The sequence below is a fragment of the Acartia tonsa genome, chromosome 2 (genome assembly GCF_053477335.1).
Source record: "Acartia tonsa isolate MP-2025a chromosome 2, ASM5347733v1, whole genome shotgun sequence".
Classification (NCBI taxonomy): domain Eukaryota; kingdom Metazoa; phylum Arthropoda; class Copepoda; order Calanoida; family Acartiidae; genus Acartia; species Acartia tonsa.
Genome location: NC_137261.1, coordinates 4,516,414 through 4,541,200, shown reverse-complemented (window position 1 = coordinate 4,541,200; position 24,787 = coordinate 4,516,414). Strand labels below are relative to the sequence as shown.

General features: G+C 31.4%; 1 protein-coding gene across 1 annotated transcript; it reads left to right on the top strand.

Moving 5' to 3' along the window:
- Window positions 1–273: 273 nt before the first annotated feature.
- LOC145334317 (uncharacterized) lies at window positions 274–22,874 on the top strand. The gene is made up of 11 exons (XM_080179730.1): window positions 274–441; window positions 908–957; window positions 2,530–2,683; window positions 5,101–5,189; window positions 6,514–6,624; window positions 8,991–9,038; window positions 10,183–10,242; window positions 13,940–14,006; window positions 15,339–15,443; window positions 20,194–20,354; window positions 22,708–22,874. Exons 1-11 carry the CDS (start codon window positions 409–411, stop codon window positions 22,787–22,789), a joined length of 960 nt encoding a protein of 319 aa, XP_080035856.1. The 5' UTR covers window positions 274–408; the 3' UTR covers window positions 22,790–22,874.
- Window positions 22,875–24,787: the final 1,913 nt, after the last annotated feature.

The following is a 24,787-nucleotide window of genomic DNA, read 5'->3' as shown; positions in this document are numbered from 1 at the left end:
ATTAAGAAAATAAGATTTTATAAAGGAAATTTTATTTATTTTATTTCTTATTCTGACCAATTACTAGAGCCACTATTCACTTTCAATGTCTCCAATTTTTTGTTTTTGATTTTATTTAAAGCTACACTACTTAATGTCAGCAACAAGCAAAATAAATCTAAAATAATAATTGGGGGGCAAATGGAGAGGTCGTCATTTTTACAATGTGTTGCCCCCCCCTAACGACAGCTGAAAAACACGTATACATACGTAGGTTTCGTAATTTTTCCGAATTAATTTTGTTATTGGTATAAGCTGACTTAATGTCAACCTAGTGTTCATTTCAGAATTATAATGTCTCTGTAAATCTAGTCATGAGATAGACATATCTAGATAGATAGAAAGTTAGGGAGATAGAGACATCTAGTCATGAGTGACGAATCTAGTGACGAGTATCATGAGGTATTTAGATAGATAGATAGATTAATAGACAGACAGACAGAAAAACAAACAGATAGACAGATAGACATGTATACAGAAAGACAAACATACATATTACTATACATATACTACTAGCGGCTACGCCCCTAGAGGCCTCTAGGGGCACTTGAGGAGGGGGGAGTCGAATTTGATTTTTTTTAAAGGGGGGGGGGTATTTTTCATTTTTGGGGGGTTGTGGGTGTCCCACCCCCCAAGAAAATAGTTATAAACCTTCCCGGGACCTGTGAGAAGCTACCCTGTTAAGGAGAACCCGATCGGTTAAGCGGTTAGCGAGATCCTTCGGTACAGACACACAGACAGACACACAGACAAACATCCTGTTACTTTAGTATAAGGATTATACATAATAGATATTAGACAAAAGAAGTAATTTAAAGCCGTTTTAGAGGACTTAAAGATAGAATATTTGATATTAAAATATATTTAGGATACTCTACCTGACCTAGTACTAACAACCTCTCAATATTACCATCACAGGTAAAATAGTTTTTTTTTCTAAAGAGCATAAGTTCTGCTTTTTATAAAATTAATATTTATATTTGGTTGAATACATTATAAAAATCCTTTGGGAGGGTTAAAAATGCCTGTTTAGATTATTATTAAGAGGTCTATTGGCCAACAATCAACTTTTTGATTGCATTACTATTGTTTTGAAGTCCTTGCTAGGCCTATAATTAGGTTTTACCTGATTCTTGGTTAGTCTGAAAGTCTGAACTGTGCATAGAAATGAGTTGCACATGTTTCAGACTCTTTTCTTCTAGCATTCCCATACCTTATAAGGGCGTGATTACTCTTAGATTTAAGTGATCATCTAGAGAATCCAGAGCATCATCCACTTGTAATGGGATGCGACACTACAACGTCCAAGTATATTAGGTTAAGTAACATCCAACAGACAACCAACCCGTTGATTGCACGATCTTTGTCTGTGCCTGGTAATGAGTCGCGCCTGATTATGAGCCAGGGCATTACCCAACTCTTACTATTAATATCGTGCACCTGACATAGCAGCAGTAGGAACCATTTGTAACGTCTTTAGTTATGACGCAGTGTCGGGTCTAAATTCGAACCTATCACCTCCCCGACGACGAGCGGATGCAATACGTTTTGAGCCACGTTCGCGGGTTTTCCCTCTAGCATAGCCTTAGCTGGTAAAGTTTTTAACGTCTTCGACCGCGACTCGAACCAATATTTGCTGATCACTACGTGATAGTAGAAATCTACTGTTTTATTCAATGTACTGTCTTTTATTTAAATAATTTAATTAAAAGATATGATTCTTTATTAAAGTATTTCATTATCTTGTTTCCTTTATGACGTTAAACTTTTTTAGCTGGTTAAAAATAATTTCAACTTTATACACAAAGTTTAATATATGTAACTAGATACAATGATAAGCTTCTTTTTTTCTTCTAAATTTTTGGTAAAAAGTTTTTAAAAGTTACGCTTTTCTATAATTTAGATCGGTTCGTTTGTTCATCTATACTTATCAGTTATAGTTATCATCAATTAAGGCATGTCAGAATTGCCCTATCGATTTCAAACTCGGGATTTCGGTTCCTCGAACAGTTAGGTACAATTTAGAAAGGGTAGCAACTCCATAATCGTTACCAGAAAGTAAGTAGATTCATATAGTAAGTGATTATTTTAAAACCTGTTACCAACAGTTTTTTGTATTATATAATTATCCTATTCTTTTTATTTTTAGAATAATTATTTTAATGGTGAGGCTATGTTATAAGCAAAGCATTTCTAAAAGCAAGTTCAAACAATATTTTGATTAAGTTCTTAAATGTTTGGTTGTCCTACCGACTTATTTTATTGGAAATTGAAATAGTTATTTATCGTATTGTAGAAAGCTTTGCGAGGATATTAAAATTTTAAAAAATAAGACAGTTTTGTTAGCCCTATGGGTCGAAGGCATGGTCTAACAATACTGGTATTAATTTTATAATTTTTATTTTAATATGCGTAACAATTGTTTGTAATACTTATTACGGATATTAATCACTTTAACTTACTTTTTCAAATACATATAATTTATTGTAGGGAAAAGCCACTGGGAGCATATGGAGGCAAGTCTCTGTCTGATTTTGAACTGGACGATGATCTGGAGTCTGAATTTGATATCACTTTCCCCCCAGATCTTTTAAATCCAGACCCAACCCTGGATTTAGATGAAGAATATTTTAGCACTGAACAGGTAGGATTTTTCCGAGGGCTCGTCTTTCGTGCCTAGACCGCGTGTAAGTCTCAGTGAAATGCAGGGAGGAAGGGAGGGGACAATGGATCAAAGCTTAAAGTGTTCGTGAAGGATTTAGACTGAATTTGGGGACTTTGGGGACTAGCGCAACGTTTGCCGCGGAATTGGCTATGCATGAAACAGTTAAATTAAAATTTTCTTCAAATTTGCTGGATAAATCTGGTTTTCGTGGCTTTTCAGCGAAAACTCTCAAATTGAATTAATTGCCCATTGTCCCCTCCCTTCCTCCCTGGTGAGAAATGGCCATATTATAACTTTAGCTGGATGTCTAAACCTCTTCCTAAACAGACAATCTATTTTTTCGGAATTTATTTTATGCACACGAGTTTAAAGCTGAGGTTTATCTAAAATACAAAGTAGAGCGATGTTTGTTTGTTTGTCTGTCTGTTTGTTTGTAGCGAAGGATCTCGCTTATTTATAACTATTTTCTTGGGGGGTGGGACACCCCCAACCCCAACAAAAAATGAAAATACCCCCCCCCCCAAAAAAAAAATTCTTTTTAAAACTAAAATTAAAATAGTGGGGTGGACTACCCCCCCCCCCAAAAAAAAAAATCCCCCCCTCAAAATTTTTTCAAAAAAATTTTTCTTTTAAATTTAAAATACGAAAAATTAGTTTGATCAAACCTCTTGGGGCAAAGCCTCTAGAGGCTAGGGGCGAAGGTGCTAGTAGTTATATATAGGCCCAAGAAAGTTTTATAATTTTTAGGGGAGGATATTCCCAGACTCCCAAGAAAAATCGCACTTCGGGGAAGGTTAACCTCACCCTTTTCCCTTAAAATGCCCCTAGAGGTATCCAGGGACACAGCGTTGTGTAATTTAAAAATTATAAAAGAGACATAATTAGCAAAACTTGCAATTGATTCTACAATTAGTATGTTATATAAAAAAATCTTACAAGCTTAATGCAAAATTATAGTTCATTCTGAGTACAAATTTTGTATATTTCTATTAATAGGAATGTCATTAAATTTTAATTTAATATTTCAGATAAGCTCAACCTATGGTAGTTCTGGTATTAGAATATTCTATTCTGATCACTCTAAAGTTTATTTTAATATTTCAGATAAGCTCAACCTATGGTAGTTCCGGAATAAGAATATCCTATTCTGATCACTCTAAAGTTTATTTTAATATTTCAGATAAGCTCAACCTATGGTAGTTCTTGTATTAGAATATCATATTCTGATCACTCTAAAGTTTACTTTAATATTTCAGATAAGCTCCACCTATGGTAGTTCTGGTATTAGAATATCCTATTCTGATCACTCTAAAGTTTATTTTAATATTTCAGATAAGCTCCACCTATGGAAGTTTTGAAATTAGAATATTCTATTCTGATCACTCTAAAATTTATTTTAATATTTCAGATAAGCTCAACCTATGGTAGTTCTGGAATTAGAATATCATATTCTGATCACTCTAAAGTTTATTTTAATATTTCAGATAAGCTCAACCTATGGTAGTTCCGGAATAAGAATATCCTATTCTGATCACTCTAAAGTTTAATTTAATATTTCAGATAAGCTCAACCTATGGTAGTTCCGGTATTAGAATATCCTATTCTGATCACTCTAAAGTTTATTTTAATATTTCAGATAAGCTCAACCTATGGTAGTTCTGGTATTAGAATATCATATTCTGATCACTATAAAGTTTATTTTAATATTTCAGATAAGCTCAACCTATGGTAGTTCCGGTATTAGAATATCCTATTCTGATCACTCTAAAGTTTATTTTAATATTTCAGATAAGCTCAACCTATGGTAGTTCTGGAATTAGAATATCATATTCTGATCACTCTAAAGTTTATTTTAATATTTCAGATAAGCTCAACCTATGGTAGTTCCGGTATTAGAATATCCTATTCTGATCACTCTAAAGTTTATTTTAATATTTCAGATAAGCTCAACCTATGGTAGTTCCGGAATTAGAATATCATATTCTGATCACTCTAAAGTTTATTTTAATATCTAAGATAAGCTCCACCTATGGTAGTTCTGGAATTAGAATATCATATTCTGATCACTCTAAAGTTTATTTTAATATTTCAGATAAGCTCAACCTATGGTAGTTCTGGTATTAGAATATCCTATTCTGATCACTCTAAAGTTTATTTTAATATTTCAGATAAGCTCAACCTATGGTAGTTCTGGTATTAGAATATCATATTCTGATCACTCTAAAGTTTATTTTAATATTTCAGATAAGCTCAACCTATGGTAGTTCTGGTATTAGAATATCATATTCTGATCACTCTAAAGTTTATTTTAATATTTCAGATAAGCTCAACCTATGGTAGTTCTGGTATTAGAATATCATATTCTGATCACTCTAAAGTTTATTTTAATATTTCAGATAAGCTCAACCTATGGTAGTTCCGGAATTAGAATATCATATTCTGATCACTCTAAAGTTTATGTACCAAAGATTTCTGCTGCATACAGGTAAACAGGTGCTTTAACTCAAAGTGGCAAGCAATCTCAGAACCCCCCTCTCTACTAATTTTTTACATAGATTTAAATTAATAGAAATATTTTTTTCTTTTTCTTATGCCTAACCTCTGCGGGGTCTATAATTAGCCAATATAACCTAAACTAACCTCACCTGAGGTAAAAATCAATATACAAAAAAGCAACCCCCTTGCCTTTATTTTATATTAATTTCAAATTACAAGTGAATGAGCGAGAAAACATGTTTCTTAATGTAAAATTTCCAGTCCAATATTCCTACTGCTCTGGAAAATACTGAAGAATATTACTTCCTGTTAATTAAACATCTGTAATTGCAGTAATTTGATACTGATTATCACCAGTCAAAGTATTTACTGTTTTTTTTTTAATGAAGCTACTCTGATTGAAATGAAGTGTTTGAATCTGTCTGTCTGTCCTTCTGTATTTCAGTCGATAATGACTACGATGATGTTTATTAATGTTCTAAAATTGATGAGAAATATTCTTTTCCCTTTTTCTTTCTTTCGTTTTTTTCTCTATTACTTTGGCTAACTTTCTTTTTTATGCATATTTTTAAAACAATTTCAAACAGCTTAGCTTCTATTGGACGTAAACATTCTTGCTTTAAGTTAAGTTATTACGAAAGTTATATATCCATTTGCTCAGACACGGAAATCACGTTTGATCCCCAATAATTTTGCAACACTTGGAAAATGAATATAGGATATACGTTGATTTATTGACAGGGGAAAATCGGTTAGTTCGTTTATCCATTTGACGAGGAGGGGTTGGGGTAAAGGGGGTGCAGTGCATGGGCGGTATTGTTATTTTAGCCAGCTGCAAGCCTCACTTTGAGTACATACTTATGAAGGAAACCACTTTGCTATAATTGTAAGATCCTTGTTTGTCATTCCAATCCAATCAAATTAATGAAAAGTAACAAAAATTTTGAACTTTGATGCAAAACATTGAAAATTAAATATTTGCAAAATTGCAATAGTCAAGGTTTTAATCTTTAACAGTACAATAATATTTTACATAGGATGAAATTTAAAGAAAAGAAATAAATTGACTTGTGATTAAGAGAGAAGCAGGGGTGGGGGGGAGGGAAGATATCGGACTGTAAATTTGTTCTTACTAGTTTACGCTTTAGGGACTTAATAAAGCAAAATTTTGATTGGTTTATACAAATCATCAATGTTTAAACTTTTAAACCAATTGTTTTAACCTACAAAAGGAGTACATCAATTTATCGTCTATAGTCTTATCCCTTAAGATCCCTGAACATTATATTAACCCTAATAATTTTGTGTTTCAGGTCTTTCTTAAATTTGACAGATGTAACAACGCTACAAGATGATGGCACAGGAGATAAAACTTCATTATACCAAGACGAATCTTTAGAAAATGTTGAAGAACAATTTAATAGGTAAACATTAAACTTAAAGAATATAGGGGACAGGGGTTAAATTACTGTAAGTTCACGAAGTGGGGACCCTGCGCCGACTTTAAATTGTATCTTTAATATCAGCCAATGGCGTCGGAAATATTAACACAGTAAAGTTGCTATTAAAGAGCAGAAATCAATTTTCTAGCAGATGAAAAAGGTCCTCATCACTGGAACCAGGTATTTGTCTGATTTTTAAAGGTAAATCCATGATTGTTTTAGGCTATTTTATTGTTCATACGCGTCTCGCTAGCATTGCCGCATTAGGATTTCTCTGGTGGTTAGGAAATGTCGTCGTCACCACCTCCGGAATAAGGATATTAATGGGCGTGGGACTTTTCACGATAGCACACAACACAAAGGACACAAGGGCAGCCTCTCTGTCAATACACATTGTTTAGGGATATTTCCTTTAACCCCCACTCGCCTTAAAATACAGAGCTCTTGACCTTGTTGCAGCAACCACCATAAAACATTTTCTAATGAATGGGTTTTTTTGAATATGAAATCAGGTATTATTTAGACTTATTGTCGTCATTCAAGAGTATACTCTCTAGGAGACAAAAATGTGGGTTGAATGATATTAAATTTTGTAAAAAAAAATGTTCACAATAAGAAGACGAAGTACAATTCTTTATGTGTAGAAACTATGTTTGGAATGCAAGAGTAAAAAGTATTACAAAAGAGACAAGACGAAAAAAGACTAGTGGAAGTCAGGGAGGGAGGGGACATTGGGCTGTTTATTATATTACTTCCCAAAGTTCTATAATAACGTTTTCTTAATTTTTCGATAGCCTAACAACTTTGATGATTTTCATTAGATTTTGATTGGTTGGTTCATTGTCTTGAGTGTTAGTACATGTTTAAAAACCTTTAATACAAACTTGTGACTGATTTCCTAGCCCCACATTTCCTATAAGCTTTCTAACAAAAATATGATTTTTAATGTCGACAAAATGTCGGCAGCAGCATCTTCTGTCTCGCAAATTTGGCTGCGGCCGAGTGTGGCTTATGGTGGAGGTAGCTGCGGCTATAATTGAACTTATTTGCTGCGGCTGAGAGTGGCTTGGTTTTGGTGTTACAAAGCAGCCCAGATTTCACGATTCCACGCAGCATGTAACTGCTTCGACTGCAGCTTTCTCAAATATGTATATATTAGTGCGGCTGCAGTTCCAGATTCGCGGCTGAGGGAGGCTGATGGGGGTAATTACTGTGTAACCCAATTAACCGTGTTTTAGTATGTTGTTGCGTTTCTAGCTATGACTGACGAGCCATTACAAAATCATTCTATAGGCCATTTTTTATTGGAGATGTTGCATTGATTCTACTGTCTGTTTTTAAAAGAAGCTGAGAAAATTACGTTTCCCCTAAACGCTTCAGATATACGGAGAGATAAGCTGTAGGGTAGCTTTGCTAAAAATAATGTATTTCCGAAAAAAGAATTACTCTAAAGCTATTGGTTGTTCCAAAGAAAATAGTTCTATTGTGGAGTATAACATTAACAATTTAATATTGTTTATGCTTTTATAGGCAATTTACTTAGACACTATATTAATAATGAGAAAACTATAGGAATATTACATTCCTTACCTTTGCAGTTACATATCTCAAGGGATAAGACAAGGGACGATAAATCGATGTACATCAGTAATGATGATAAACAAAATACCCTTTTTGCTGATTAAAACTACTGGTGTTGAAAAGTTTGGAACAACTTTTCAGTCAGCGTATGAAATAGTGTTATTATAAACTTTGGGTATTATTTTAATTTACATCTAATGTCACCTCCCTTCCTGTATATAGTACAAAACCTTTAAAATATGTAATGATGATTAACTTTTTTGGATCATATGAAGGAAATGAAGTCATAGAATTTCTTAGAATAAGAAAGAATTTGGGGGGAATAAGGTAGATTTACTTAGAATAAGGAAGAATATCTTAGAATAAGGTAGAATGTAGGGGAACAAGGTAGATTTTCTTAGAATAAGGAAGAATTTCTTAGAATGAGGTAGAATTTCTTAGAATAAGAAAAAATTGGGGGGAATAAGGTAGATTTATTAAACATGGTTGTTATAGTGAGGAAAAGGAAGAATTTCTAAGAACTAGGAAGAATTTGTAAGATGGTGGACAGAGGTCACCTTCCTTTAGTGAGAATTTGTAAGATAGTGGACAGAAATCACCTTCCTTACTGAGAATTTGTAAGAAAAAGGAAAGGAAATAGCCTTCCTATACCCAAGGAAGGCAATTTCTGTCCTTTTAAGGAATGACTTCATTTCCTTCATATGATCCACTTTTTCCAACCAAATTCAAAACATTTACAAAAAATTTTAATGATTGATTTATTTTAGTTTAACACTGGAGAACAAAGAGAAACTGAGAGAAGAATGGAAACAGGAATGAAAATATCCATTACATCAACAATATTAACAATCAGGGATATAAAGTGATAAGACAATGGCCGATAAATTGATGTACACAAAATTCCTACTTCTGTAATTTAAAATTATTGATTCAAACGTATGAACAGTCAATTTAATGAACCAAACAATCAAATTTCACTGAAGTCCCCAAAGTTGTTAAGCCAATGAATAAGAAAACGTTTTTCTAAAACCTTGGGGACTAGGGTAATAAACAGCCAATTGTCTCCTCTCTCTCTGATTAAAACTAGATGCCTAGAAAATCCAATTTGAAAATTGTAAAGTTAACCTGACAACTTTGAAGAAAACTAAAATGAAGGGACACTATTGAAAATTGATTAATCTATGCCTTTTACTTCCCCTCATATACCCAAGACAAAATTTTATACACTAGAATCAGTCGACTATTGTACCATCCATGAAGGTATCCCCCTGCCTTCTACCTCACCTTTTTAAAGCGAAGCTTTTCTGCAATAAAGTGAAAAGTTCGTTCGTCCCCCCAGATAGCTTTTATCGTTATTAGCATCGTTATGTAAGCATCAATCTGTCGATATCAAACTTTGCATGATGATTTCTGAACATTTATGCATAATTTGGAAAGCGTGGCAATTATTTGAGTAATACTAGAAAGCTCCTACGTCCTATTGATTTTAAACTTTGCATGGTGATTCCTGTAGTAGTTAGGTACGATTTAGAAAGCGTAGCAACTCTATAATCATTACCAGAATGTCCGTACGTTCATTTTAAACATGTTGATTTTTTTTACTTTTTTAACAACTAATTTTTATGTGATCTAATAATCCGATTGATCTGATTTTTGGTATACTGTTTCCTGGGACAACAAAGTACAATTATTTAAGCGAAGCAACTCTATAATCAAGTCCTAAAGTTGTAAGTATGTCCTTAAACATTATTCTGTATCAAGCAGTTTTTCAACAATTTTACTTACAATTTTGCTTTCTTTACATTTATATTCTGATTATTCAGTTCTGACATTATACAAGTGGTAATGTCCGTTTGTCCTACTGTTTCAGCGCTTCGCTTTTATGGATGTTGTCATCCTTGTTAAACATAAAAATGAACATTGAAAACATAAAAGATATAATGGATAAATACCATAGGATCTTATTCGAACACAGCTAGAAATAGTTCAACTCAGAAAAGATGTTATTATGAAAATTAGGTAATTTTACAACTTTTCTAGTAGTATACGATGTCTGTATGTCTGTCTGTCCGTCTGTCTGTCTGTCCCTTAAGATCTCGGTAACCACTGAACCGATCGGATTCTACTCTTCAGGGTATATACCTATTGGTCCTGTGGTGGTTTTAAGCTATTTTCTTGGGGGGTGGGACACCCCCAACCCCCCAAAAAAATGAAACTTCCCCCCCACAAAAATTTTTTTTTACTTTTTCTTTTTAAATCTAAAATACCAAAAATTAGGTTGATCAAACCTCTTGGGGCATAGCCCCTAGAGGCTAGGGGCGAAGCCGCTAGTTCTTTATATTGCAATGAGGTTGGTCCTATTGACTGATTCTTTTAACCTTTTCAGCCTGATAAACATTTTGTATTCTGAATTAACGGGTATGTTTTTAACCATAAAATACTTCAGTTGAAAAAGATCCTTTTTGGCCGCTTCTTTATTCATAATAAAATTTAAGTTCTTTTAACAACTATAAACGCTAAGTACTCAGAAAAAAAAAGTATGATGGAAATAACTCTTTTATATTAAAATACCTAACTGTTTATGATGTGCAGATTCTAAAATAGAAAAGCTTCGGGTTAAAAAACAAAATCTACCATAGTTATTTAAAGAAGATTTCTTTTGAATTTTTTTTGACAAGGAACCACGCAATTGTTTCACTTTAGCGGCAAATTCAGAAACTTAAAAATGTGTCATCTAATATTTTGTTTTAAATATCACTTCCTAGAAGTATATCCTTCTACTTATATAGAAAGATTACTAAACTATTTATCTTTTTTTTACAAGGAAAGCATTGACTGTTGTAATTTTCCAATGTTATGAAACAAATTGTCAAAGGAAAGGAACATGGATTTAAAATATTTTTTTATCGTTGGATTTTAAATTTTCAAACATAAATTGATTTATTTTATTATAAAATCAATTTGTTTATTGCTTTGCTATTTATGGGCATAATTAAGGAAGGTAGGGGCTAGTAGACTGTAAATTGCGAAGGCCCCTAAAATTCTGAACACGTTCTGCCATTTGTTAACTTAAAGACTGTGGGATTTTAGGCTGACTTATAAGTGTAAAAAGCAACAGTGCCTAAACATTTCCTCCATTAATTTTGATCTCGTTAATTAATCGTTCATTGTTCCATCTCTTAAAATATCAACTTCTGATTTTTCAATAATTTTGTTTTATCTAAATATATATATTTTCTCTGTTGTTTATCCATCTAACAAAATGTGAAATCTTATTTATTCTACCCACATTAGCAGATAAGTACAAAATTATTCTAAATGCAATTAAATCTTAATTTAATTTTAACAACTATTGCAACATCCATAAGGTTAATGACTAATTTTTAAAACTATAGAATAGCTACGCTCATGAAATAATGCCCTTTAAAAAATAGAATATATGTAGAGTAGGTACACTTCAAAAATTAATCAATGTTGTGTAACTTATGTATCTTGGAAATAGACAAATAAACATTACGACAGTGATTTAACAAGGATTATTAACCTAAAGTTAGAAAATAAGATTATGCTATTATTAATACGACGTTCAAGTAATATAAAAAAAATAAACAAGTTTATTCAACCGAAATTACTTAATAACAAACTTTTAAAAAAGTTGGGTTAGATTTGGTTAAGTAATGGCTCCATGGCATTCCTACAGTGAGAGTGTCTCTAAGGGCTGAGGTCATTTATCCATTTATCTTTAATTAAAAGAAATGGATTTCATTAGACCAGATCGAGGGATAATAAAAAAAATCATCTAAAGATTTTAAGAAAAAAAATATAGACATTATGCCTTTTTTCTTGGACAAAAAATTACCAATAATCATTATAATAGATTATCTGTTAATTATCACAACCAATATTTATATTATATCTAGCCTTTTATTTTCTAAATTTTGTTTATTTTATCCTTGAAAATACAATATTAAGTTGATCAATTGATTACCTATCTAGCTAAAGATACACTAAACTTTAGATTAAGTATCGAGTAACCCAAATCAAGGATAGGAGAAATATTCGTGAAACAAATAGTACATTCACTTTCTGTCACTAAACACTAATAAGTATTTTAATTTTTAAGGAAGATTAGTATTGGTAAATAAAGGGAGAAAGGGAGATATATTATCTGGAAAAAAAAATTTTACTTTAAACATTAAATTAGTGCAATTTTATGTAGCTTTAACTTTTTCAAAACATTTGATTTATAAATGAACAAGGATGACAACATCCATAAAAGCGAAGCACTGAAACGGTAGGACAAACGGACATTAACACTTGTATAGTGTCTGAACTGAATAATCAGAATATAAAAGTATAACAGTCGACGCAAAATTGTAAGTAAATTTGTTTATGGACATACTTACATTTTTAGGACTAGATTATAGAGTTGCTTTGCTTATAATATTGTTCTTTGTTGTCCCAGGAATTAATATACATAGAAAAGCTTCGCTTTTAATAATTCTTCACTGGTAGGTTGTTTTATTAGATAGATATTTACTATTTTTAAAAATATTTCAATAAGTCTTATATGATAGAATTTTTCAAATGAAAATATTAAGGGTTTATTTTTAGAGTAGACAGTAAATTAGAGGAATATTATGAAATTTAGGGTATGGAATATATGGAAAAAGCATAAATGAATGTTAACTTTGGTGCTCAGTTATAATTGATTTCCTTTTCCTTATTACCGATTTATTCATACACAAAAGGACATTAACATTTTTTTCTTATGAATAACTGCCAGACAATTGCCCAATTTGATGTCGGCTTGAAATCCTATATATACGTGACACGTGTGCTAATATAGCAGAATGTATGTTTGTTATGATAAATATATCGTATAATGGTTGACCAATAGCTACACAATTTTTAACCCTCTTGAAGATATGACCCCACTATTTTTTAAGTTTTTATTTTATAAAACAACAAAAAATAAATAATGTGAGTGTGATTATCAGACCCGTTTTAGGGTTTCGTTACTTGTGGCTAGAGGCGGCGAAGCTATTAGTTTTTCAAATAAAGGTTCTTTGGCACAACTTGTTGAAAAAGGGCAGCTAAATTGCAGGAAATTATCTAGTCTTTTAGTAACTGAGGACTTGTTCGATAAAATGATTTCCCTAAACCAGATACGGTTGCGGATTTGGATGAGACTGCTTAGTTCTTATTTTTAATCTTAAATTGGATAGATATAGTTTCAATAGAATTTTAAAAAAACATCAAACATGTATTTTAACTTAAAAGTAAAACAATAGAGAAAAAATATTTGAAGAGTGTACTTTGAAAGTATCTGATTGAATAATTATACATTTAAAACTTTTATTGTTACTTGATTAGATGATTTGTCTGTAGATTATCGGCAGAAGAAACTGTGTTTATAAACTTGATTGCAATAAACAAGTATTTTTATAGAATAATTCTAGGTCCTTTGACTAAGATTGGTAAATGAAGGGGTGAATTTCACCAATATTCCCTGTCATTCACGAGAAATATAGGTCCTGAAAAGGGTAAAGGTTTATGTAAAATTTCTTCCTTGTTTTCAATGAAAAAAAGTAGTGTACCAGCTTATATTTATGTTATATCAACAATTTTAAATTTTGAACACAATGCAATTTAAGAATGTTAAAGATGTTTTTTCACCCTTATTTGTATTTTAACAGTGAAATTCTATTTTTAGACTGGCCAACAATTTGAAGAGAAAAATTGGGATAACCGCCTGGAGGGAATTTTCATCTGACTTTAAGGTAATAATTCCACACTGTGAAATACATCAGGAGGATTTAAACAGTAAAGTTGTTTGTAAATTATCATTAATTAAATAGAATAATCCTTATAATAAAGTAAATGGATGTTTGTTTGTACTTTAGGATCAAACTTTTACTTTTATAACTAGAATGTAAAGTGGAGGGCCGACTCCCCGCCCCCCCCCCTTTTTCCCTCAAGTGCTAGTGGACATACGGGCAGATTATTAATGATTTCAGAGTTGCCATGCTTTATAAATTGTACCTAACTCTTACAGGAATCATCATGTCAATAAGACGATTAAAATAATGTCTAAAGCAATGATTAGAATTATCCGTTGCAGATAGACACACATTAATTATAGAAAAGCTTCGTTTTTACAAACTATTAAAGAATTTTTCACAGTATTTAAAAAGTAGTAATAAAGCACATTATGGTGTTTTTATAGATCATTTACCCTCCACACTTCAATTTATTATATACATATTTTAGTTTTTCTTATTTTATGTATTTTTATATATTTTTCTCGTATTCATTCGAATCCGGTAGATAGGAACCGGTTCTCATCAATACGAAAAAACTATGTCTAGCATCGTATTATATCCAGTTTTCTACGAATATAGAAATGTACAATCATAAGATTTTAGTTTTTTTGTAGCCGGTGCCTTCGGCACCGCGGGGCTAAAAAAACTAGTTTTAATCTTATAATTGTACATTCTATATCCGCGGAAAGCCGTTTATAATACGATGAAAGAAATAACTATTCCTAGACTATTACCTTTTTATCGTTTACATTGCTAGTACTTGTAGAGCCTCAGAACTTTATAAGCAGAATATAAGTCGAAACATAATTCTTTGCATAATTTTTTTTGCAATAATTGCTTAAGGATTCTATTTAAGGATACCTGCATTTTTAGACTTGATTATAGAGATCCTTTAAAATATAAAATCTTGTTGTTCAGATATCATTATTCCAAAACTCAGATTAATAGAATAATTATATCATACAAAAAAAGTAAAAAGTTGTTGGCAAAATGTTAATGATCAGTATATACAGTATAAATAGACGTACAGAATTGGTACTTTAACGAAATCGTACCTAATTATTATAGGAATCATCATGCAAAGTCAATAATCAATTGCACAATTCTAACATACCTAAATTATCAATAAGAGCTATCCGTTTTGTACAGACGGACCGACCCTGATCATAAAAAGAGCTTTTATAAGTTACTTTAATGTAGAAGAGATGAAAAATTTAAAGATTATCTTAAACCAATCAATCAAGAATAGACGATTAGTTTTTAGAATAATCATATCTGTCTTTTCTTAAGGAGGGTTGGAAGAAGCTTCAAGAGAGTGAGACGTACTCTAAACTTGAGACTAAGGTGTCTGATATCACAGAATCTATTGATGAGTTCAAAACACTTGTCAAGAAGGTAATCCCAACTCCGTTTTTATCTGGCAAATACAAACAAAATTTTTTTACGAGTATAAATTAATGTTAATTAGCCCCTAGCATCTAGGGACTCTGTGTTTGAAGGGATAGGGAAGGGCAGGAAAATAGGGGAAAAACCATCCCAGGACTTAAATCAAAAGTTATTATTGCCAAAAACAACCAATGAACCAATCTAAAGTTTATCTAAAACTCAATCAGATCAGAAGTTGTTGAAATCTTTAGCTACAAATAAACAAAAAAACCTTACTAATTTATATAATAGGATATGATTTTACAAGCAGACATTTATATTACTCCCACCTTTTTTTATTGATATGTAAATATATGGGTCAGAAGTCGCACCGACATTTGACAAACACTCTTTTTGTAACGGCAACGGCAGCCTTTCGGAAATATACAGATGCAGTGTAGTACTAGTATGTGAATATCTGCAGACGTAGCTATAAAAACTCGCAGCTGACGTCTACTGAAAAACCTAAATTCAATCGCAACCGTTTAGACTTTGTTCAGTCGACTTTATAATCGAACAATCCATTATCCATCCGGAAAATTAGCCTTTTTGGTGCATTTCATTTATAATTCAACTTACAGAAATGTTACCAGAATAAAAGATCTTTGCATTTTCTTGGTTATGTTCCAGGAATATAGCCTAAAACCATCCCATGGATTATATGTGCAGCTTGGTTTATACGTTTTCGAGATCTTTTCATTCTGAGAAAAAATTGTTAATTTTTGCGAGAAAAAAAGTAATGCTATCCTCTCAGAATTTTGATGAGAAAATTAGACTCCAAAAAAATTTGGACAATGAAAGTCTTTCTTGAAAACCAATTCACAAGAAACTGTTAATTGGGTTAATTTTTGCTAATATTTGAAAAATGTTTTCTTAATAAATATTATTGTAAATTAAGGTTAAAATATTAACATAGTACTTTCTAGCAGATTTGGCAGCCTTTCTGTCATAACTAAAAATTTATACCTAAAAAATGACTGGCGTACACAAAGTTTTGCAAAGGGGTGTGACTGTGTAGAGCTCACCTGAAAATCACTCTCATTAAACCAAAATCGAGGGGGGTGTTATTCAGACAACAAAAGTGGTAAAATTACATACATCTAAGTGTTAACTCTCCCCCCCTCCACATAATTAAGAGTCAAAGTGATTGGTATACGTCTCGTGAAGCACGCAGTTTTTTTCACACCTTTAATAAATATGGAAGTGTGACTTTTTTAACTTGCCACCCCCCATTTGGTATAGAAAGGGGTGTATCAGGGAGGTGTAAACCCCTATCAAGGGGGATATAGGAGTTGAGACACCTACTAGGGTAGTGTATCCGCCGCACTCAATTTGCCAGATTTTGCAGATACACTCTCATACAACCCACAGTTTCAGTTTAAATATCTTCAAAATGGATAGACTTAATTTTATCCAGAGCTGGATCTTTAAATCATTTCAATTAAAATGATTTAAAGATCAAGCTCAGGTTTACCTATAATAAAATAATAGATACACCTTATTGAAGTTGGAAAAAAAGTGAAATAGGGTATTTGCTATTACAAATGGGCTGCATATCAAAACCAAGTTTCCTAACATATCTTCATCAATTGTTAGTACAAGGTTTTCCACTTTATATATTTATCTCTAGTTATTGAAAAGAGTTAACTAACAATATCATCAATATAGTCATTTTTGCAATAAAATATACATTTCAAAGAAATTAGCGTAAATGATAGCGTGCCTTCTTGCTGTCCGGGAGGTGTCGGGTTCGAGTCTAGTCCACTATGCGTCATACTAGAGACGTAGAAATGGTACATATTGCTGCCATATCTGGTACGTGACACTAATAGTGAGACCAAGAGAATGCCTTTGTCCATGAATAGGTGCAACTCATTAACATTTACAGTTAGGAAGGAACACGTGAATATTTTGAAAAATACTTTAGTAACAATTCTGATTTCTTTTTAAAAAATATATGAAATGAAATTAGCTGATCAAAAGGGATTCCTAAGTTGTTTTATATAAATGCTGGGACATTATTGTAAGCTGTTAAGACAACAGATTATGTCCAGGAGATTCAAACTTTAACTATAAGAGAGAAAACAACGAGGCTGCAGTTTTTTTGCAATAGATATAGAATGTACGTGGATATTATGACAGGGAATTGTTGTCCATTTAGGTTGCTAACATGGAACAATTGATTAATTTGTTTATCCAGCAGTAGGAGAGGGGATGAGGTAAACGGGTTTATTGAGGGTATATTATTTTAGCCAGCTACGTATTTTATTTTACTGGTGAACATGAAAATCTTGTGTAAGATCCAAGTAATAATAAATCCATTATGTCAGCCTATTGCATTGATGACTTGAAGAAACAATTGTATTGCGTTTAAATTTTCTCCAAAATATCTCTTAATGTTAAACAAATAAACACAAACAAATCCGCGGGATAGTAAGCCGCTTAATTTCACAGTTGATATACTGAATTAAGATGTTGCTTTACCTGTAGCTAAAAGTATTTAAATAATTGTTACGGCTACAATATTTGACAACAATAGAATTAGTGGTTTCTTAACCCAGCTGCCTTTAACTGACAGCCAGTTCAGCGGCTGTAATGATTGTTAGCTTGAAAGTAGATGCTGGTGCTGATGCGGCATCCTAAATGCGGCGGTTTTTTGTGCGTTTTCAGCTACGTTTAATTCTATCTATAATACAAAGTAGAACGATGTCTGTCCGTCTGTCTGTCCGTCCGTCCCTTAAGATCTCGGTAACCACTGAACCGATCGGATTCTACTCTTCAGGGTATCTACCTATTGGTCCTGTGGTGGTTTTAAGCTATTTTCTTGAGGGGTGGGACACCCCCAACCCCCCCAAAAACAAAAAAAAATTCCCCCCATTTTTTTTTTTTTTTTTTTTTTTTTGTAAGAAATATCCTTGGTTTTTTGTAGAAGATTCCTTTGTGGAATATTTCCTTTGTGGAAGATTTCCTTGGTCCTTCTTATTATTTTTTTTTTACAAATTTCACCTTACACTTTTTTTACCATCTCTTGGGGCAAAGCCCCTAGAAGCCGCTAGTCTATAATAAAGAAAATATTTCTTTTAAAATCATCAAGATTTTGAGAGATAAATATTAATTGGTTTTTAACTTTTAAAGAATAAACTAAATTTTTCTCTGTTATGCTGTTTTGTAAACAATTTTATTTTTAGACAACGTGTTAAATGTATTGCAAAAAAATAGAAAACTGTATTTTACACTTAATAATCCTTTTACTAACAATATTGTCAATTTACTGGTTTCACAACTTTTTCACAATAATTCGTAAAAAACGAGGAAAATGTATTCAGGTCATCGAACTGAATTTTTAAAATTCAAACGTTTTTTAAGCAAATAGCATTTTTTTTGTTATGTTAAATGAAACATACTATTAAAAAAAATCTAAAAATAGCGAAAAGCTAATGAAAAACACGGAAAGAAATTCCGGTTTATTGAAATAAAAAAGTATAAATGACATGGAAAGTTTATCAAAATTCTAAAATTTTATGGTAAGCATCAACATATTTATTTCGACTTTCTGTTTTTTTTTATTTGGAATAAACAAAATTTTTCTCTTCAATAGTCCAATGTTTTTTTTCCAAGTCCCTTATACAAAGAGGGGGGTAGGTTGTGTTCAAAATCTATAAAAGTGTGAGTAAGCTTCCAATCCAAGTCTAACTGTTATTAAACATGCGTTTAATCATACCATGAGTTTTGACAATATTAAGAACAGTTAGACTTAATAATCACTTTTGACTGGAAGCTTACTCACACTTTTACGGATTTTTAACCCAACCTACTTTCCCCCTTTATTCTTTATATTTATTTTTTTATTTCTGGAATGTATGAATGGAAGAAAATGATGTACAAAGTCAGCTTTTATATGCTAAACTATATGCTGACGCCAATACTTCCTCTTTTTATTCCTTCTAATTAGAAACAAATTATATAACACAAAACAAGGATGACACCATACATAAGTAGGGAGCTCAAAAAATATAACCAATTGTAGTACTTATATCAAGAGAAGCCAAACAAATGGACCGAAATTTTTTTTTGTTGATATTGAAAAATCAAAAGAATTTTTAAAGAATCCAATTTCATATCGAAGTTGAGAAAATTTTATTTCACCACTGATAGACAGACAGACAAAGTAAGTTATAAGCTGCAAGAATTTAACAATATAAATTGACGGACAAAACAAAGTCCTGAGGTGAATCTTAAAAAACTTTTGCCCCACTAAAATAAGTGAGGCAAACTAAAAATTTAGAGGGGATAATTTTGCCTCACTAAAATTTTAGTGGGGCCAACTGATTTTAGTGGGGCAAACTGATTTAAGTGGGGCAAACTGATTTAAGTGGGGCAAAAGTTTTTTTAAAGAATTCACATCTGGACTAGATACGTAGAGGTCATAATAGATTTCAAAAATATTTTAGACTATTTTTCTAGAAAATCACGTTCCCCATTAAATGTACAGACAGTTTGACTAAAGGAAAAACTATTAATTTAAAGAATATTGGGATATTAGATCCATCTAGTTAGATAATTAATAAGTTAAAATTTTGAAATTTCTTGTGAATATTTCTTAGTAATTTGTGTGCTTGGCTTTTATTATGAATTCAATAGTTTTTTTTTCCAGAGCTTCGCTACTTATAGTTTTTGTCATGTTTGTTAACATTTTTACCTAAAAAATATACAATTTTAGGATCTAACAACAATAAAAGAGAAAGCTACCCGAGAACTGGCGACCGTCAAGGATAAAGCCAGCAAGGAGATAGCTACAGCTAAAGACAAGGCCTCCAAAGAGTTGGCGACAGTTTCCAAAGAAATACAAGGGCTACAGAAAAAAGCTTCAATTGTGCTAAAGTAAGGATTAAACAAGGATGACAACATTCATAAAAGCGAAGCACTGAAACGGTAGGACAAACGGACATTAACACTTGTATAGTGTCTGAACTGAATAATCATAATATAAAAGTATAATAGTCAAAGCAAAATTGTAAGTAAATTTGTTGAAAAACTGCATGATACAGGATAATGATTATGGACATACTTACATTCTTATGACTTGATTATAGAGTTGCTTCGCTTATAATATTTACTTTGTTGTCCAAGGAATCAATATACCAAAAATCAGATCAAACGGATATTTAGATCACATAAAAATTTGTTGTTAAAAAAAGTAGAAAAATCAACATGTTTAAAATGGACGTACGGACATTCTGGTAATGATTATAGAGTTGCTACGCTTTCTAAATCTATCTCTATATCTATCTCGGACGGACGGACGGACGGACGGACCGACCCTAATTATAGAAAAGCTTCGCTTTTAAAAAAGTAAATTAAAAAAGCAACTCTATAATCTTTACCAAAATGTTCGTACGTCCATTTTAAACAAGTTGCTTTTTAACTTTTTTAACAACAGTTTTTTATGTGATATAATCATCTGATCTGATTTTTGGAGTACTGATTTCTATTACAATAAGGTACAATATAATAAGCGAAGCATCTCTATATTCAAGTCCTAAAAATGTCAGTATGTCCTTAAACAGTATTCTTTATTTAAGAAGTTTTGCAACAAATTTACGTATAATTTTGTCAAAACTTGTATATTTAATTTTTGTATATTCAGTTTTGGGGTAATGTTCGTTTGTTATACCGTTTCAGAGCTTCGCTTTTATGGATATTGTCAACCTTGTTAAATTAGAAAATACTATAAATAAAAAAAAACGATTTTACATTACAAAAGTATAATTTTTGTCTAATATTCAAGACAAATGCATTTTCATTTGCAATTTAAATGCAACCATATTTTTTTTGTACTTTAATCGAGGGTTTGCATAACTTAATCTTTTCCTTAATATTAAAAAAGGACAAAATTGTCTTATAGGGATATATGATCTCGATTTAGATTTAAATTAGTTTTTCTTTCTGAATTTTAAAATAAAAAAGAGGATTAAATTTAACCATAGAATGTTAACCCAAAAAAATGGATATATTGACGAGAGAATACTTGTCGTTAAGGTTGCTGATATAGACCTAAATTATATGTCAGTTCAATCAAGTAGGAGGGGAGAAGATTGGGTAAAGGGGATGTATCGTTATTTTAGCAAGCTGCGAATATCACATCATTAGTACATAGAATTATGATGCAACATCCAAGTAATAACATATCGATTACCAAAATTAAATAATTGCGACAATGGAACCCCAGTAATTGCATAGTTTGTTTTGAGTGGTTTGCAAATATAGTTACACAAAAGTAAACTTGCACACTAGGTTCTCGAATTTTGCAATACTATTACTCTACAATCGAAGCCCAAACCATGCCAAAACTAAAGACGTTAAAATTATTCCTTATTCGGATTGGTCAGTCTCATGACGTTAATAGGAATTCAAGACATATATTATACAATTAAAGAGGAGGTTTTCAGGAAGTTTGACCTGATAATCATGACTTTGTTAAAAAAGATTTGACTCTAAGCTAAACCAATAAACTAGTTGAAAACCTTCTTGTGAGTATTGGAAGAGATCTTAGCAAACAGACAGAAAGACATCCGCTTACTAGATATTTAAAGACTGAATGCTTCTATAGCTAGGCTTATTTCGTGACATTAGAAATTCATTACATTAAAAGACAAATTTACTGTGATGCAACGACAATTAATAATCCTAGGAACCAGACTGTAAGTATATAATTTTAGGCAAACGGTTTATATTTGCCTAAAATATATATAATGCGACAAAACTTAAGTACAACATACACATAATTTTATTTCTAATGCTATTAATATTGTATTATTTGTAAAAATGATTGTTTAAATATTAATATAAAAAAACAAGGATGACAAACAAGATTTTTAAGAGCAAATGTAGAATAATAATGCATTTAATGTTCACTATTAATTCTGTATAAATATTTAATAAATTTATTTAATACATGATGCTTATAATTATATCATTTCTAAAAGCTATAAAATTATGTTCGACACTTTCTGGTAATAGTTATAGAGTTGCTACCCTTTCTTATCCTGATGATACTGAAACAATCAAAATAAGTTTAAAATTTACAGGACAATTTTTATATGCCTAAATTAACGATAAGAGCTATCTGATCTGTACGGACGTTGGGACGTACAGACCTACTCTAATTATAGAAAAGCTTTCTTTTAAAAATACAATGTAAGTAGTTTCAATATTAATGATTTACTGTTTTAAGGAGCACAGATCCTCTGGAGGCGAGCAGTTCCTCCAAATCAATACAAGATCAGTTACCTCAACCTTCTACATCGAAATCCTAACCGATATTATCTATCCTAAATTTTGAATGTTTATAAATTATATTATTATTCTTGTAAATTAATAAGAAAAATAATTTTAATAAAACTTTATTTTTATTAGTTATTTTATAACAATCTAACCTCTACAGGTCCTGTTTTGAAGATTCAAAGAAGGACTAGAAAAAGAGCTTAAATCCTGAGCACAATACTTAAATCTGTAAATATAATGGTCTAAAACCCTCACTGGATTTTTACCTTTAAAAAAAGAGAGCTCAATCTGTCCAGTAGTTTTTGATATATTAAGCTCCAGTCAAAAAAAAACTTTCTACTTTAGATGATAGGATTTTGTAATTGATCTATAAATCAGCCATATCGTTCAAAAGTAGGAACTAGATTTATTTAGAATAATTTATTTTGATAAAATATAAAAGTGTCAGAGTTAACTATGTGTGGATATACGATTTTCATAGTTCAAAAAAGACTTATGACCTCTTCCACTTATGAAAGAGAAATAAACCAATAAAAATCGCGTTAATATTATACAAATTTTATTTTAAAAAGGTTAAGTATCAATATATTCAGATGAAACATAATGACTTTCCGGTAATGCTTATAGAGTGGCTACGATATACAAGTTTTCTTGTAGGTTTGATATGTATAGCACAATTCTAACTTACATAAATTTCCAATGAAAGCTTAATACTTTATAAAATTGACCAAAAGATATAACTGAACCTGTTACTAATTGCAAACTCGAGAAACGGTATTGGAGGTCGGGGAAATTTAATCGAATAGGATATTTTCCATACAGATTTATAGTGAGGCTTTCAAATTATGATTTATGTTAACACATAAAATTTAAGACCTCAAGTTAAACAAGGATGACATCCATAAGTAGCGAAGAATAAAGAAAACTTGGATTGACAAAGGAAATCAAGAAAGTATTCAGTAGTCAAAAAAAGAAACAGATTGAAGTACATTAAAATATAAGATATTAAGAATGATAAAAATCACGAAACCTTCTTTAGAATAATTATATGTCTTTGTTTGCATGATCCACGGACTGACAGACAAAGTAAGTTGTATACTAGATGTTCTGTGCAAAATGGAACCTTTAAAAAAAACCAGCAATCTATCTACAATAGCAGCAGAAAAAGGATGACAACATCCATAAAAGCGATGTACTGAAACGGTAGGACAAACGGACATTAACACTTGTATAGTATCTGAACTGAAAAATCGGAACATAAATGTATAAATGTCGAATCAAAATTGTAAGTAAATTTGTTGAAAAACTGCTTAAAAACAGGATAATGTTTATGAACATACTTACATTTTGGACGGATAAATAGAACACTTGAAAATTTGGTGTTAAAAAAGTAAAAAATCAACATGTTTAAAATGGACGTACGGACATTTTGGTAATGATTATAGAGTTGCTACGCTTTCTAAATCGTACCCAACTACTACAGGAATCATCATGCAAAGTTTGAAATCGATAGGACAATTCTAACATGCCTAAATTAACGAATAAAAGCTATCTATCTCGGACGGACGTACGGACGGACGGACGTACGGACCGACCCTAATTATAGAAAAGCTTCGCTTTTAAAAATCGAAAATAAAGCTACTTGTCTATTGTCCAATCATCTAAGAATTATATTAAACTATATAAAATGTCTAATATTTAACCTTTTTTTAATCAAAAGAAAGAGATATTCTAAGAACTCTAAATAGATTTTCACAAAATTAATCAATAAAATAGTTTTCTCGGATATTAAATCTTAGCTTTATTTATTGCCAAAGGTTTTTACACTTTTTAGCAAATAAAATTAGTCCTTTGATGTAAGACTACTCTATAAAACTGAACTTTTTGTTGGCTAATCAATCTGTCCGTCTGTGTTACCGGATGAAGCTTAACCCTTACAGATCTTAATTTCTATATTATGACTTTTGTGTATAAGGTAGAAACCTAAAATTTTTTTGGTGAATACTTAGATATGAATGACCTTCTGAGAA